General features: G+C 39.3%; 1 protein-coding gene across 1 annotated transcript in view; it reads left to right on the plus strand.

Annotated features, from left to right (window-relative positions):
• Nucleotides 1-4,756: 4,756 nt before the first annotated feature.
• The window catches only part of arhgap39 (Rho GTPase activating protein 39), a 74,254-nt gene continuing 62,756 nt past the window's right edge, over nt 4,757-16,254 (plus strand). The window contains exon 1 of the mRNA XM_042056157.1: nt 4,757-4,873. Coding sequence (XP_041912091.1) covers nt 4,863-4,873 — 11 coding nt within the window. The 5' untranslated portion in view covers nt 4,757-4,862. The remainder of the gene's footprint in view (nt 4,874-16,254) is intronic.

Here is a 16,254-nt window from a genome sequence, read left to right on the forward strand (position 1 = left end):
ATTAGGCATTTTCCTATGGAGCTAAATTTGTCTCAATATTATTTGTATATGCGCAGAGGGGGATCCACAAATATTTCTTGATTTGCATGTGTGTTTTGATATCTACAAATAAAAAAATCATATTTGTAACTCGTATATTGATTTTTACAAATATAGATGTGCATTTGTAAATAAAATGCCATTTGTAAAACCGAAAATTTCATTTGTGAAATGTGATTCTGCATTTGTGGATCACCAGCACACGCATTCTTCGCTTTCCAAAGTTACGTGTTTTTAAAAACGTTCTTCACATGAAAGTCACACAAATCCACACGTAAATAGGCCTACTTTAATTCACCGGCACACAGAAATCGCAATCCAGTAGATGGCGACATCCACAAATATTTCTTGACTTGCATTCGTGTTTTGACATCCACAAATAAAAAAAATCATATTTGTAACTTGTAAATTGGTTTTCACAATTGTAGATGTGTATTTGTAAATGAAATGGCATTTGTAAAACTGAAAATTGCCTTAGTGAAATCTAATTTTGCATTTGTGGATCACCAGCACACACAGTTTTCGTTTTCGCATTTGTGGATCAGCATTTGTGGATCACGTATTTTTGAGACAAACTTGCAGAATGCAGAATCACATTTCACAAATGAAATTTTCGGTTTTACAAATGCACATTTATATTTGTAAAAATCAATATACGAGTTACAAATATGATTTTTTTTATTTGTAGATATCAAAACACAAATCAAGAAATATTTGTGGATCCCCCTCTGTGCATATAGAAATATTATTGAGACAAATTTAGCTCCATAGTCACGAGACATACATTGCTTGAATAACAATTAAAAGAACATCCCCATCAGTTCTCTTAACTCAAATAAGCTTGTCAAATTTCATGAAAACAATGTCCAGTTTTGCTGCTGTTAAATAAGCCGAGAGTGAAGCGGAATTAGCTAGTAATTACGTTACGTTGTTACAGTGTAGTTGACTGTCTGTCCTATTAACTTTTGACAATGTGACTGAAGATGTATTTCTTTAATAGCGTGACAGTTATAGCAGTGAGACGTATCATCTCTCCCCGGCCTGTTATTTTGAAAGCGTAGGCCTATGTTTTACAATTTGCAGTATGACGTTATCCATTGCTAAATTATGGCTCATCATAGACTAGCTAACCACAAAGCTAGCTAATGCCATGAATATCAGTGGAAGACCGCTAACGTTAACATTAATGAGCTTGGAAACCACAACCAACTTATTCTGCCTAAATAAAGTAATGATTACTGTATTTATAACTAGTATATCTGTAGTTACACTGCATAGATCACTAAATAGTAGGTTTTAGAAGGCAGGCAGCAACTGATGATTGAAAATGGTTTGATGTAGCTTGATGGAAATAATTTTAAAAGTGCAGGTAAAGGGATAAGCAAGCTGACATTGTAATTATAAGGTAGCTTATAAGGCAATAGAGACTAATTATTACACACGCACATTTAGGAGTGACCTTTTAGGAGTGACCTTTATATTGTTTAATGATAATACAAATGATGATGATAGTAATAATGTCATCATTATTTTTTGTAATTATTAAGTCTTAGTTCAAAGTTATATTTATGAAGCTTACCAAGTCTTTTAATACTGGTAACTTCGATTTGGTTGTTGTTGTTATTGTGTTTTTGTTCAAAAGACTATTTTTATACATTTTATTTATCAGAACTTTAATATATTTCGATGTTCCTTTGTTCCACTGTGACAATATTATTTAAAAATAAACACGTTTTTAAAATGCATTATCATATTATTTTAGTCAATACTCATAAATAACTACAGATAACTAATGTTAGGGAAATCTGTTAATGTTTTGTTGCGCGTTTCTGAAAAAAAAAAATAATATATCGGCCTGTCAGACACCAAACAGGACGAGGACCACAAAAGCGTCACGTTCAAAAGTTTATTTAAGGGTTGGGGGTTAAGGGGGTTTCAGGGGTTCCGGGGGGGGTACAGGAGTTCCAAGAGTCTGCGTGTGTGTGTGTTCCCCCAGTAGCCGAACAGCGATGGCAGGAGCTGGATGATCCGGGAAGTCCTGGGGGAAACACCCACACAACAGCAATTGAAACGAAGCAGCAGTACAGTCAAGGACTAGGCGGTATTCGTGGAAGAGGGACGGAAGGCAGGTCAAGATTACCGGGGCTGGAGAACACAGAAGTAGTCGAGCGGGTCCGGGATCACAGGCAAAGAGTCAGAGGCGTTTTCAAAAACAGGCAGGTAACTGGTGCTGGTTGCAGACGATCTGACAAGTGTGGACTGAAAAGCAAGGCTTTATATACAGGGCATGATGAGTGGTGAATGCAGTGCAGCTGGTAGGTAACGAGGGTGAGGCAGAGCAGAGCAGAGCAGGAACAGGTGGAGGTCAGATTTCAATCAGCGTGTGTTACCAGGCAGAGAGAGAGCTCATGACACGGCCGATATATCGGATTTTTAAATCAACAAATATTTGTATCGGTATCGGCCTTCAAAATCCTTTATCGGTCGGGCTCTAATTCATTGCTGTGGCAAAATATCTCAGTTCAACTTAATGACATTGTGTCTGAAAGAAAAACGTGAATTTGTTTAATTAACTGTGACAAAGCCTCTTTTCCTTTTGGTCCCATTAGGCCTATGCTTGTAACCTTACGTGATTCAATTAGAATAATGGATTAGGCCTACTGAATTGGAAAGACAATAAGGTTGTGTTTCATTCAAAACTACTGTTTTATGTAATTGTAACATAATATAGTTTGATAAATTGGACAGCCCTGACTTTTCCTTTTTTACAGTGTTCAAGTAAATCCAGCGGTTATTTTTCTTTCAGTGTAGGCTACAGTTATTTATTTATTAAAGGAACCATATGTAAGATTGTGGCCAACACTGATACTGCAATCACTTTCAAATTACTGTACGTAGAGCGGTGTATCCCCTCACCCTCCCGGCTGACTCGAGGTTGCAAACCTGGATGCCGAAACACTACTGACTTTGTGATTAGTAGATAGGGAAAGGGTGGCGCATCAGGCCAAAACACAACATGACATGACAAAACACAACATCAGTTGAGGGCTGCAACTTCACTTTTTTCTTCACTTTTTAAATGACAATATCCTGGCCGGACTACTGTTGTCAGTGATATAAGTATTTGAAATTAACATGATTTCTTAATGTCTAGTGACATATCAGGGCCATTTTATGATTAATTGAAATACATTTTTTACATACGGTTCCTTTAAGTGTTATTAAGCTAGACTATATATTAATTCAATACAGAGCCCTGGAGACGTCATTGCAAGATTTTTTGGTATATCGTGAGAATGTGAGCTTATTTGACCAAATTGTCTCATTGTGCATATATGTAGTATGTTATGCGCTCATTTTAGTGCATCCTTTTGACAAAATTTAGCAAATGGTAGTGTAAGATGTGTAAGTGTGAGCTGAAACTTATTTTCATATTAGAAAGTTGGCAACACTAGGTCTACCGAAATTGTCAAAACGCAGTCATGTCTCTATGGAGAGACCAAAGTAAGAAACATATGAATCTGGCCAAGACCCTGTCCAAAAAAACATGCACTTTGTGTAGCATCTTTATAGCAAATGTTATAGCCCAGGCTATACAATTTCTTATTAAACATCATCAAAATTGTCTTTCTGAAGTTCGAACAACATTTTATTCGCTTGTTCACAAATAGGTTATTTTACGCCTAGGCTACTTGTTAACCTTAGCACATGTATGCCTCTCATATTATGCTTGAAGAAAAGCTTCCTGCTGGCCACAGCCTAGGCCTATACATTGTGAGTAGGATAGGCACATGTATTTTTAAAAAAGTGTATCAAACGTTTGTAATTGTAGCCTAAGTGTATCAAACCAGCAATAGTAACAGTAGCCTAACAACAACAGCGCAATTTCATTCATTCACTTGTCAAGCAATGAGCACAAAGTGTTTTGCAAAGAGACCGATTTTTCTAAATTAACTAGGCCTTTGGCTTTTTTTTTAAATAGAGCACTTCACTAAACCTCTATTTATTAGCCAATTTAATATCCCTTTGCCGTGGTTACATTGAGTAACTGAACAATGTTTGAGAGCAATTTATCTAGCCTACCTAACAATGCTATAGGCTTACAACGGTCCACGTCTTCACCAGTGTACATATTGTGTAGTGTCAGGAGCGTACCACAAGATCCTGGGCCCTAAGTATAAGCAGTCCTGATGCCCCTCGCCCCGCCCCCAGTCTAACCCCAGTCCGACGCCGCTGTGTAGTGTAGTCAAATATGCATCTACACGTTACTAAATTCGTTTCAATTTAGTAGCCGATAGGCCTAGCCTACATTTCTCTACATGCAGTCATTCAATGACCTACTGAACACGTGCTGGCAAAACTCGTATGCTACAGAACGTCTTGATGCTGGTGATTTGAACAAATAGCTTGCATGATGTCATGTTTCACTGAGGCCTAGCCATCTAGCCATCCTTACACCAGAAGACTTTGACAATATTTGGGAAAGATTCTTGAAAGATTGTAGTCTTTTGAGTAAATCTTGAATGGGGGGAATTAGTTAAAAGAGTCCAACCTTTCAAGAATATTTCCCAAATCTCGTCAAAGTCGTCTAATGAATTCAAATGATATATTTCTCGCCCTGATTACATGAGGGTACCTTCAAAAATCTTACGTGCTCGTGCCCCTAATAACTTGCGTGACGTAAGGCTGTCAGACGCGGATGAGACTACGTGCTCCATCAGCCTGGACGAAATGAAGTGGGTAATATGATGGCGCGTTCTTAATGCCATGGATATCGGTCTTTGGATTATTCAGCTCTAGTTTTGTCGGCGAAACGACACGAAATGGCGGAGAGGTAATGTCAATTATCAATCTTTTGAAATAATAAAATATAATCTCTATGGCTAATACTGTAAACACCCTTACTGGGGTAGGCTTGGACCAGAACGTGTAGGCGCGCACACTTAATTTCATTGGCGCGTTCCTGCTGTTGTCATAGGCTAAGGGAATCTCTGCAGGTGCTTTAAAATATTTCTGATTAATGCTGAGCTTTTATGATAACGTCCTTGAAGAATAATAGAAAACCTCCCATACATTTTCACATAGAGGAATGTTATGCTCCTTGGATCATTCGCGGGGCTGACAGTGTGATAGGCTACACCCCAAGTGCCCTGTCCACGGCAGAAAAAAAAAAACGCTGTATGTTAAGCTGCCATAGTCTTGTATAGCTGGCTTTCTCAAATGTCATTTGACAGACACAAACGGCAGTTAGGCTATCGTGGGTTGTAAGAAATGGCGGATAGTGTTGCCTGCATTTTCAAGCGATTGCCCGCGTTTCAGAACTGGTGTCGGCGTAGCCTAGCCTTCACGCATAGGCTATGACACAAGCCTGTTACCACTGACATTTATGTCTATGCCTAACACTCTGTCCCGGGTCATTAAGGATTTCCCATGAACAATGAATCCAATTGAAAATAAGGAGAGGGAAGCTTATCAGTGAAGAGCGAGTGTCTGCAGTAAGCACACAGCTCTAACGTGTGTGATGCAGTTTTTGGTCCGACACACGGGGTCCATTGAGATGGACGTCTTAATTAATGTGGCACACAACAGCACACTGATATTGACTTAACGATTTCGCAAACTTAGGGTACGTGACAGGTAGCATGGTGCTTAGTTGTGATTCTATAATCAATATGGGAAGTCGCGACTGTCCGTGACGACTGAACGCTGCTAACCGCAAAGTAGGCTATTGCTCGCTGCAGAGATAGGTGGGGCACATAGAGTAGTTAAGTGGAAATCTAGACTTTTAAGACATGAAAAGGTCATCAGCAATGTCACTGAAAGTGTTGGTTGTTTGAAAAGCTAAATTGATATAAAAAAACAAGATGTTAAGGCAAGAATGTGTTTAAATACATAGGCCTAAGGTGTGTGGATAGGTTTTGAGACATTTACTTAAATGTTAAATGAAAAAAAAAAAAAAACATAGCTGGGCAAATAAACATGTTTAAACATGAATATACATCTAGATATGTAGCCATGTACTACTCTTAGTCTAATGATACACTCTTTATTTGGCTTCTTTCCTTTATTTAGACAGGACAGTAAAGAGTGACGGGAAAACAAGAGAGAGATGGGGTGGACCAGGGTGCGATTTGTAGGGGGTGGTGGTGAGGATTTCCCCCCCTCTGGTTTTCCTATCCCTACCTCTGCTAAATTATTTTTATCCCCGGTGGGGACAACATTTATCCCCCTCTGCCCCTCATATTGATTAATGCTACTTCATATAAGTAAAGCGCTGCAACGTGAGAACAGTCTAGTAGGCTAGCCTACATAATAATCTGACATCAGAAACGCACCGTCACCGTCAGCACTCATGCTGCTGACAGAGTGGCTGCGTGATAACTTAATTTGGCCTTGATCGTGCAGTACATTTCAGAATGTCGAGTGTGTAATCCATCATAAATGGCTAGGTTCAATAGAAAAGTTAGCTGGACAAATGAAAGAAAACAAGAAGGATTTAGTGAAGCATAATAATGTTTTAGAACCTTCAAAATTAGAAAACTGATGCAACTGAGATGGAGGACAACTGCACGTAGAGTAGAACGTAGGCCTATTGTCCGAAGGAACTTACATTAAATGAGGAGATATTTGCTGTCACAAAAAGTGTTACAGAAATTGCTTGGCATCGCTTATTCAATGGCTCGCTACCGAAACACCTGTAGTTTGCGGAGGACGAACAAGAAAGCACTCGTTTGATAAATCAGCCAGTAGTAGACAAATAACTTTTGGAAATAATCTGTAGGCCTACTGCAAAAACGAATGTTGGTGGGTATTTAAACTATCTAGCGGGTGTTTTAACAGCTGCAAGAAATAGAAGCTTCATGGTCTTTATGTTCTGGTTCGTAAATTATTTTCATAAAACTTCAAGTTGCCCTATAACTTTACTCTCCAAACTCTTCACTGCACTGTAGGCAATTAACTGACAGTATGATAGGCTATTTATTTTCTGTAGGCTACAATAAACACATTTATTTTTTCAACTTTTGCAATATTACGCACTTGGCTACTGAACGCAAATCAGCAGGAGAGAGAATGCACGTAGCCTACGCAGCGTGTAGCGCAATGTGTAGACTATTTGGTTACCAACTAACACTGTTAGTCAATTCAATAACTTAAGACTTCAGTGCCATTATATACAACGTTTTTTTACACAACAAATACAGAAAGGATGGAGGCAGCAAAAGTAGAGAAGTCATTTCAGATGGGGCAAGAACAAGGTGAATTTGTATGCTTGTCAAAACGTAGTCCTACCCTGCATTAGAGGAGCTGATCATCATACCAAGCACACTCGCTGTTTAAAGTCATACACCACGGTAAACTAAAACTAAAATGTTACAAAGGTGGCAAAATAATATAGGGTATTATTAGCCATGACATTGCTAGGCTATGAATCATTCGTTCATTTTTATTTTTTTTTTGGATGGGGGGGGGGTTACAAACTTATTCAAAATAATCCCCCCCTCTGGTTTTTACACAAATCGCACCCTGGGGTGGACAATGAAATGGTTGGGCAATGACACTTGGACCCGAATGTGGTACAGACTTTGCTATGTAGCAGGGCAATTCCTCTGGAAAATTGACTTTTTGTCACATCCATAACGCCAGTGAAATGCCTTGCCATTATATGATGTGAATGATGACATTCATTTTTTGTGCATTTTTTCTCATGTACATTCTTCAGCCAAAAATAGCAAATGCTCAAATTCCATTTAATCATTGACATCATACTATACCATCACATTTTATTGGCGTTGTGGATGTTACAAAAAACGTAATTTTCCATGGAATTGGCCTGCAGGTTATGTCCGAGTTAAGAGATCAAAATGTAAAGTACAGCCTACTGACCTATCAGTTCTCTATGAAAATAGTGTCCTATTCTTAGAAGATCCCATGGATCACAGTATGGGGATAGTGGAAGAGTATCCATGAAAATACATCCAAGCAGACCATTCATTTTTTGGCCAGCTTTCCTTTCTGACTTTAACTGTTGTGTTGCTTTTATCCTGAGCTATTCATAAAAAATCCTTATTTTTTTAAGTATTAGCTTATTTCTTGTTTCTTTGTTATAGATGGCTAGACCTCTCCATATTTCTGATTAGTAATCTGGTGCCAACAAAGTCCAACACCGCCCTTTTATGTGAACATGCTAAAGTGTTTTCTAACAGCTCACAAAAGATGGGTAGGGGAGAGCTGGGACAGTTAAAACACTTTTTAATTAAAATAATGTACAAAGTGATCGTACCACACTGAAAGTTAGGCGAATATTTTGTCACTAGCTATATCTGTCCTCTGTCAAATACAGTTGCATTTTCAGCTTTGAAGAAAACCATTCAGGAATTATTACAGCAAAAGTGGGATGTGCGTAATGTTTCATTCGTCCCTCCTGGTCTGGACGATTGAAACAGCATGGGGGATGAATGAAACATACAGCCATTTAAGCCATATAACAATCCACAGCTTCAATATTTTACAACATATCGTGAATGGTACTCCCAAAAGGTGTTGTTTTAGATAGATTGTTGCTGGGCTATACGTCTTAGTGAATGTCTGTATAACGCGGTTTTTGAAATATCATGCACTATGGATGATTCTGCCATTTTAAGTTTTCCCATTTATATCATGTTTCTATTGTGGAAAATGTCATTTCACTAGTATTTTACGTCGGTTAGGCCACAGCACATCCAAATAAGTGCCCTTAAAAACCCACAGCCCGTCAGTCTCCATGGAAAAACATGGAAAAACTTGACTCCCTACCTGGTGGGCCCAAATATATTTCCATCTTTCTAAAACTGCTTTTCCATGTCTGACCTCAATAAATTATTAAGTAAGTATAAATACTCGTTTGATCCTGTGAGGGAAATTTGGTCTATGCATTTATCCCAATCCGTGAATTAGTGAAACACACTCAGCACACAATGAGGTGAAGCACACACTCATCCCGGCGCAGTGAGCTGCCTGCATCAACAGCGGCGCTCGGGGAGCAGTGAGGGGTTAGGTGCCTTCCTCAAGGGCACTTCAGTCGTTCCTAATGGTCTCTGGTTACAACTCTGAAGTGCTAACCAGTAGGCCACGGCTGCCCTATTGTATAAACACAGATATTTGTACCCTAGAAATCTAGACGCACCCTAGTGGCAGCAAATGTAATTTGCAGCCAAGGTCGTCTATTGACTCTCCGTTGGCTTGCGAGCTGGAAAAACCAAACTTCGGTCAGGCCAATCACATCGTTTATAGGGTCGGTGGGCGGGCTTAACATAATAATGACAGAGTTGCGACGGTTCTAAGTGAATTCCCTGCTACTTGAAAACAAAGAAGATGGCTGCTGCTGTCGAACAGCAGACTTCCGAAACGGCTTTGGCCGCGACTCTTAAAGACTTTTGGGTCCGTGTCAAATCAGATAAGGTTGTTGCTGCACCATCTCAAATTTTGTTCAAACTTTGTCTATATCATCAATGGGTCCTAAAACCAAGGCCTGTGAAATATTTCTGTGCAAATCTTATGTCTTCATATCATTTTCAGACCTTGAAATTCTTTCATTTGCATCTTGAAAAACATGTGCCATGTTTGGGCATTAATATCTTGACAATTAGTATTCCCTAGCCTCCTCAAATTTTCAAGGGTGGAAGACCAACTCATAAAAAGCATATGTAAACAATGTAAAGTCTGTACTAAATGTCTGACTTTTGAAAGGGCCCTAGATTTCAGAAAAATGTGCGTTAAGTGTTATATTAAGGGTATTAAAAATCAGTTGTTTTTTTATTTGGTATCAGTCACTATTTCCTCTTCAAATACATCAGTTTATTAATGTTTTCCCACAAAAAGGCATGTTTGTATTTTTGTGTAATTTTCAAGCGACTGAAATGGTAATTGGGGTAGCTAGTAGGACTATAAGTATATGGATATTTAGTGTGTGAAGTACCAATATTGTCCCAAGTCCTATTCACAGAATAAATGCATGTAGTTACAGGTGTTTTGGGAACACCAAAATAAACATTTACAATAAACAATAGATTTTAGCGCCCCCTCAGGTGAAACACAGCATAGAAATGTGCTCCTTTCATAAGGCATTAACTCCTTTGGGATGAAGAAGAACTTAACATATTCTTTACACTATGCTCACATCAGTTGAAGAGATGAATAGCTGAGAGGATCTGGCCCTCCTCTGGACTCTCTGGAGGCAGCTAGACGCTTAACAGTGCCACCAATGCCAACGCATGTACTCTTACCATGGCTTGAAAATGCTTAAGAATGCAAACAAATTGCCCTCTGCAGCTTTTAGCACTTACTGTATATGATGCAGCACAGACGTGTGGTTGATAAGAACACTGGTAAGTGGTGCAGTCAGCCTGTATACCCAAATATTGTTGAGTCGGAGTCAGCAACAAAATTAAATCTATCCAGTCAAATTGTCCGATTGAAATTGGCTAATAATCCCGTCCCCCTAACACAGAGGTGTCCAAACTTTTTGACTCAAGGGCCACATTGGGTTTTGAAAATTGGCCGGTGGGCCACACAACAAAACAATAATGTGTATATATAACGTTTTGTATAATTTAAATGACAAAGTAATTTTGTTGTAGAAAATTAATTTCTTAAGAAATACTGTTCATTTGATGTTGTTTAATTCATTTATAAATTGTGCACTGTCACTTTAAGACTCTTTTGCCAGCTCCACTAGCCTATGGCTAGTACTGTGCCCTCGGCTGTGTCCTCTCACAGTTTTTAAATGGTCAGTAGTGGGAACTACTGTTGCCATTGCGATTTCCTTTTAAAAGTTTCTTATCAATTATCAACAATGACAAGCCAGCTGGAACCTGCCGCGCTCTCTCTCTTTTGTGCACGCTGAAATGCGTTCCCAATTGAATGGAGTAGCATAACGTAGTTAGATCTGCTGCAATGGAGATACTATGTATCTTGATGTAACAAGCTGTTTTGACATTGACATTGAACGCTCTCTAAGAACAGTGTAAAGCAGTTTGCAGTAGCCTAAAGTTAATCACAACGTCGTCTATCGCTGGAAAAAAATAGCAAGCAGCCTATGAAAACCTTAATTAATAAATATAGCTGCAAGCAGCAATGAGGGGGCCAAGCAGTTGAGCAGGAGTTGGCAATGCAATGTTGTTACATTATACACACAGCCAATTAACCCACCCACACATACACAGATAAACCTCCTCCCCCACACACCCCCCACACATACGCATACCTCAAACATCACCAAATTTATTGTGCGTCCTCAGGTTGTAGTCACGAGTCCACATACCAAATTTGGTGTTGATACGAGAAAGTGTTGATAATTATAGCACCCCTAGTTGTCAAAGGTTACTAAAATTGTTGTGTGTCCTCAGGATGTGGTCTTGAGTCCATGAACCAAGTTTGGTTTTGATACATGAAAGCATTGCTGAGATATGACCTAAACTTTTGTTACTCTAGTGCCGCCCTAGTGGTTGATGGTCACCAAATTTATTTTGTGTCCTCAGGATAACGTCCATATACTAAGTTTGGTCTCGATACGTGAAAGCATTGCTGAAATATGAGCCAACTTCCTGTGATTATAGCGCCCCGCTAGTGATCAAAGATCATTACATTTATTGAGCCTCCTCCTTATTGGGTCCTGACCCCATGTACTGACTTTGGTTTTTATATGTCAAAGAGTTGCTGAAATATGACTATACTTCCTGTGATTATAGCGCCACACAGTGGTCAAATTGTTCCAAATGTCTTGAACCTCCTCCTAATTGGGTCCTGAGACCATGTACTGAGTTTGGTGTTGATACGCGAAAGCCTTGCTGAGTTATTACTTCACTTCCGGTTTGCCGGCTTCGCCGCCAAACTTGATTGGTCGTGATGGTCGACGGGTTTTGAATATGACTCCAAAAAGCAATGCGTTTATGAGGCATGGTCTGACGATCATCTGCGTCAAGTTTCTTGAAAATCGGACAAATTTTGTGACCTTTGAAAACTTTTAAGTGTTTTTGGTGAAATCCAATATGGTGTAGGGTCCAATATGGCAAATTGACATCATGTCGTGTTGAGTTCGGCTTCATCCAAGGATTCTAAATATACGTAAATGTGTATGGTTGAAACGTTAAGCGCATAGATGTAATGGAAAATTTGACACATTGGTGGCGCTAGAGCACTTGACATGAAACTTAGTGAACTTAATCATATTACTGTACCGAATCAAAGTGCCAAATTTCCCAACTTTTTACTGTAAGGTTCAATGGCAAATGAGCTTTTCGTTATAATAATAAGAAAACAGAATCACTATGGGTTGCCTCGCAGCTTCTCTGCTTGGCCCCCAATTAAATGCTCGGCAGGCCGGATTAAAGTGCGTGGCGGGCTGGATCTGTGATAAACTAATAAATGCTCGACGAGCCGGATTAAAGTGCGTGGCGGGCCGCAGTTTGGACACCCCTGCCCTAACACAATCTGAATTTGAGAATAAGCCTAAAATGTAGGCCTATACTAAGCAAGAATACGTCCTTTGGCTATGTTTTAAAAGAACAGGCTCTACCGTTTGAAAGTTATTAAACAACATGCATATGCTACATTTCAAATAGGAAGCGCATGCTTAAAACATCTGTTAAACATATCGCTATCGTTTTATCTCCCAGCCCTAACATCAATATTCCCTGTATATGAAGGCGTATGAAGATATTCAAATGGCCTTTGAGAATTTCATAGCCGCCAATGAATGAATAATGGAACAATGAAGGGTATCCCCAGCTAAGGCCTATTCTAGTGGTCAGTGGTTAAAATATAATTTCTAGTACATAATTTAATATATTTGCCATCTTTTTCATTTTCAAGATATTAGGAATGTCGGTTACACTTGACTTGACAGTGTCGACATAAAAGTGACATGACACTGTCATGAACGTGTCATAAACAAGTCATAAACATTTATGACATAACATTTCTGGTGACATTCTGTTTTTGTCATAACAAGTTAAGATTAGGTTTAGGGTTAGAGTTAGGGTTAGGTTTAGGGTTAGAGGTAAGTATTAGGGTTAGGGTTAGATTTCATGTGTCATGTCACTCTTATGCCGATACTGTCAAGTAAAGTGTTACCGGAAAGTCTTATTCTTTTTAAAATATGTGAAGTAAAATATATTCCATTCTGTTCCATTCATGTATCAGAGGTAATGCCTTGTAAAAGGAGCAAAGTGCTATGTTGTGTTTCACCTGAGGGGGTGCTAAAATCTATTTTTTATTGAAAATGTTTATTTTGGTGTTCCCCAAACACCTGTACATGCATTTATTCTGTGAATTTATTCCGTGAATGGGACAATATTGGTACTTTACACAATAAATGTCCATATACTTAGCTATTTCCACATATATTTTTATGGTCCTACTAGCTACCCCACATACCATTTCAGTTGCATGAAAATTACACAAAAATACAAACACGCCTTGTTTTATCCTTATTATTGTCATGGCCTTTTGTTTTGGAGACTTCACATTTTGGGACAACATTAACAAAGGATTATATTTCTAGAGAAAATACTGATTGATGCCAGGTGTGTCAGAATAAAGGAGTTTTGAGACCCTCAATATCACTTTTTTTGCATGTTTTTTCTGAAACTAGGGACTTAGGAATAATACTTAAATAAGATATGAATGTCCAAATATGGCCTCCAAGATAAGGCCTTGTAGAGAGTGTAAAAAATCAAGGGCAAAAAGACTATGAAAACAATAGAATTGAACAAAAATATTTTACAGAGTAGACAAACTCTAAGGAAAATCGAAGTTGATGCTGCAACCATTTTCCTGGATTTTGTCTGATTTGACACGGAATGACCCTTTCCTAAAAAATAAACATGTATTTTTGCCGACCGGATACGACAAAAGTTTGATCTACCAACTAGCTCCACTGGTGAGAAAACGTATGGGACTCCTATTGCGTACAGGGGGGATTTATCCCACCCCTCTGATTGAGGCCTGCCAATGGTATGTTCCCAGACCCAACATCTTGATGTGGGTCTGGCTCATCAGGCCAAGATATTTGTGCATTTACTTAAAATACATGGGGTTACAGGATGGTCAGGACATTTGAAACAGCTGTTTCAATCGTCTCACCATAGATATGCCATTATAGCCTGTTTTTCCATGTAAATAAGCATGCTGCATTAAAGTCTGGGATTGTGAGGAGCACTAAATTGTCTACTGAATAAGCATAAAGTTGAACCTTAGCATGAAAAACACTCATAAACATAAAAATTAAGCCGCTGCCATGGAGTTTATGTGTACAGTGCAAGTACAACACACTAACACACCCCACGTTGGTACACACTCCCCGCTCTGTGATTGGATAGTGACCTTAAATTCCTGATTGGCTAACCAAACCTGAACATCACCATTGGCTATTCAACCAGAACAGTGGCGGCACTCCGCACACCAAGTGCCTGGGGGGACACCAAAAAATCTGGTTCGTGAAAAATCACCACAATAGGCTACTAGTATAAATAAAATATGTCTAAAGCATGTTAATGTGCAAAATCAATACAAAAGTTAGACCAAATTAGTCGAGAAAAAGGTGAATCTCCTGTGGGGCCCTCTCTCCAGTCTCCCTCTGGTGCCCCCCTCCCCCACCTCCCAGTGGTCTGTTCGATTATGCCTCAATCCCAAATTTGGCAGACACCAGACATGGCCTCGAAAAGACACTAAGAGTCGGGGGTGTAAGACGTAAACTCACATGTTCTACTGTAACAAAGTAGCAAATGGTAGCAAAGAAAACTTAATCAATTCACAGAGGTAAACTTGACAAGTTAGAGATAACTGATACACCAGATAAAACAATACAAACCCAGAGATAGAGAAAGGGGGAGAGGGAAAGAGAGAGAGACAGAGAGAGGGAGAGAGAGACAGAGAGAGGGAGAGAGAGAAAGGGGGAAAAGAGAGAGACCCAGAGAAGAGGTCCAAGATGGAAAAGAAGAGAAGATGGGAAAAGAAGCCCCAAGATGGGAAAGAAGAAGAGAAGAGACCCCTGGAGGACCAGAGCCTCCACTTTTATCATTCACTTGGGCCACCCCCGACTCATCAGAGCCTTTGTTGTCTGAGGTGGATGGGTGTGGCCCAGGTGGATATCATAACTTTATGCTACAGTTTAATTCTTAATCTACAACTATGCACAGATACATTCAATTGTAACAAAACCATAATCAGACGGTTGCCCACATTACACGTATTAATGCAAGACCAAATATGAATGTATTATTCACAATACATATGTACAGAGCAATACTGTATGATAATGAGGTTGGCCTATCTCACCATAAGACATCAAGTAGGCCCAGGACTGAGTTATCTCTCAGTAGAGGGGCCAGAACAAGGAGCAAATGGTCACTTTATGCATGAGCGGGTGTTGGGGATCTTTGGCCATGGCCAGCTAAGACAATACAGATCAAACACAGGCATCCACATATGTAAATTGACTGCAAAAGGCATTCTTTAGAAATGCATAAGGTTTGGGCAAAAGACGGGCCTTACAGGGGCGAAAAAAAAGGAAAAAGAAGAGACTGCGCGTCACTTGCAGTTAAGACAATGTTTTAAATGAAAAAAAATTGTTTTGTAGCCCTTGCGTCTATGCATGTCTATGCTTATGCCAGGTACCGTCAATAAACTTTGTAACGTAAGCTCCTACTAGCCATGTTCATGTTCAAGTGTTACGTTGCAAATGATTGTTGTTGTTGGGGGGGGCACCACCAAGCACCAAGCATTTTGTGCTTAGGGCACCCAAATGGCTAGCGCCGACCAGAACAGTTAGATTCGTAACTGTAGGGCAGGTTTTGTGCGAAGAGCATGGGTAACTGTTGAATATATTTGTAATGATAAAATATTTGAGTGTAGGATGATTTGTAGCTGTAAAACCGAAAAACCATACTTGTAAACTAGATTTGTAAGTGTAGTGCATAATTGTAATATTAACTCTTTTATCACCCTATAAAGAGAAAAAAACATTTAACTAGACAAATCAATAAAAAAAATGAATTTACGAACATTACATAAAAACAAACAAAAACATGATGCCAGACAGAGCGGCGTGTCTCGCCAGTGTCCCCGTAACCTAGCAACTCCTAGTCAATGATCTTAACTGGCTACTGACTCAAACAAAGTCTCAATCCTTATTCTTCTAGATTTGAGTGTGGCATTTGACTAGCCTGGCGGGCCATC

This window comes from Alosa sapidissima, chromosome 12 (assembly GCF_018492685.1).
Source record: "Alosa sapidissima isolate fAloSap1 chromosome 12, fAloSap1.pri, whole genome shotgun sequence".
Lineage (NCBI taxonomy): Eukaryota > Metazoa > Chordata > Actinopteri > Clupeiformes > Clupeidae > Alosa > Alosa sapidissima.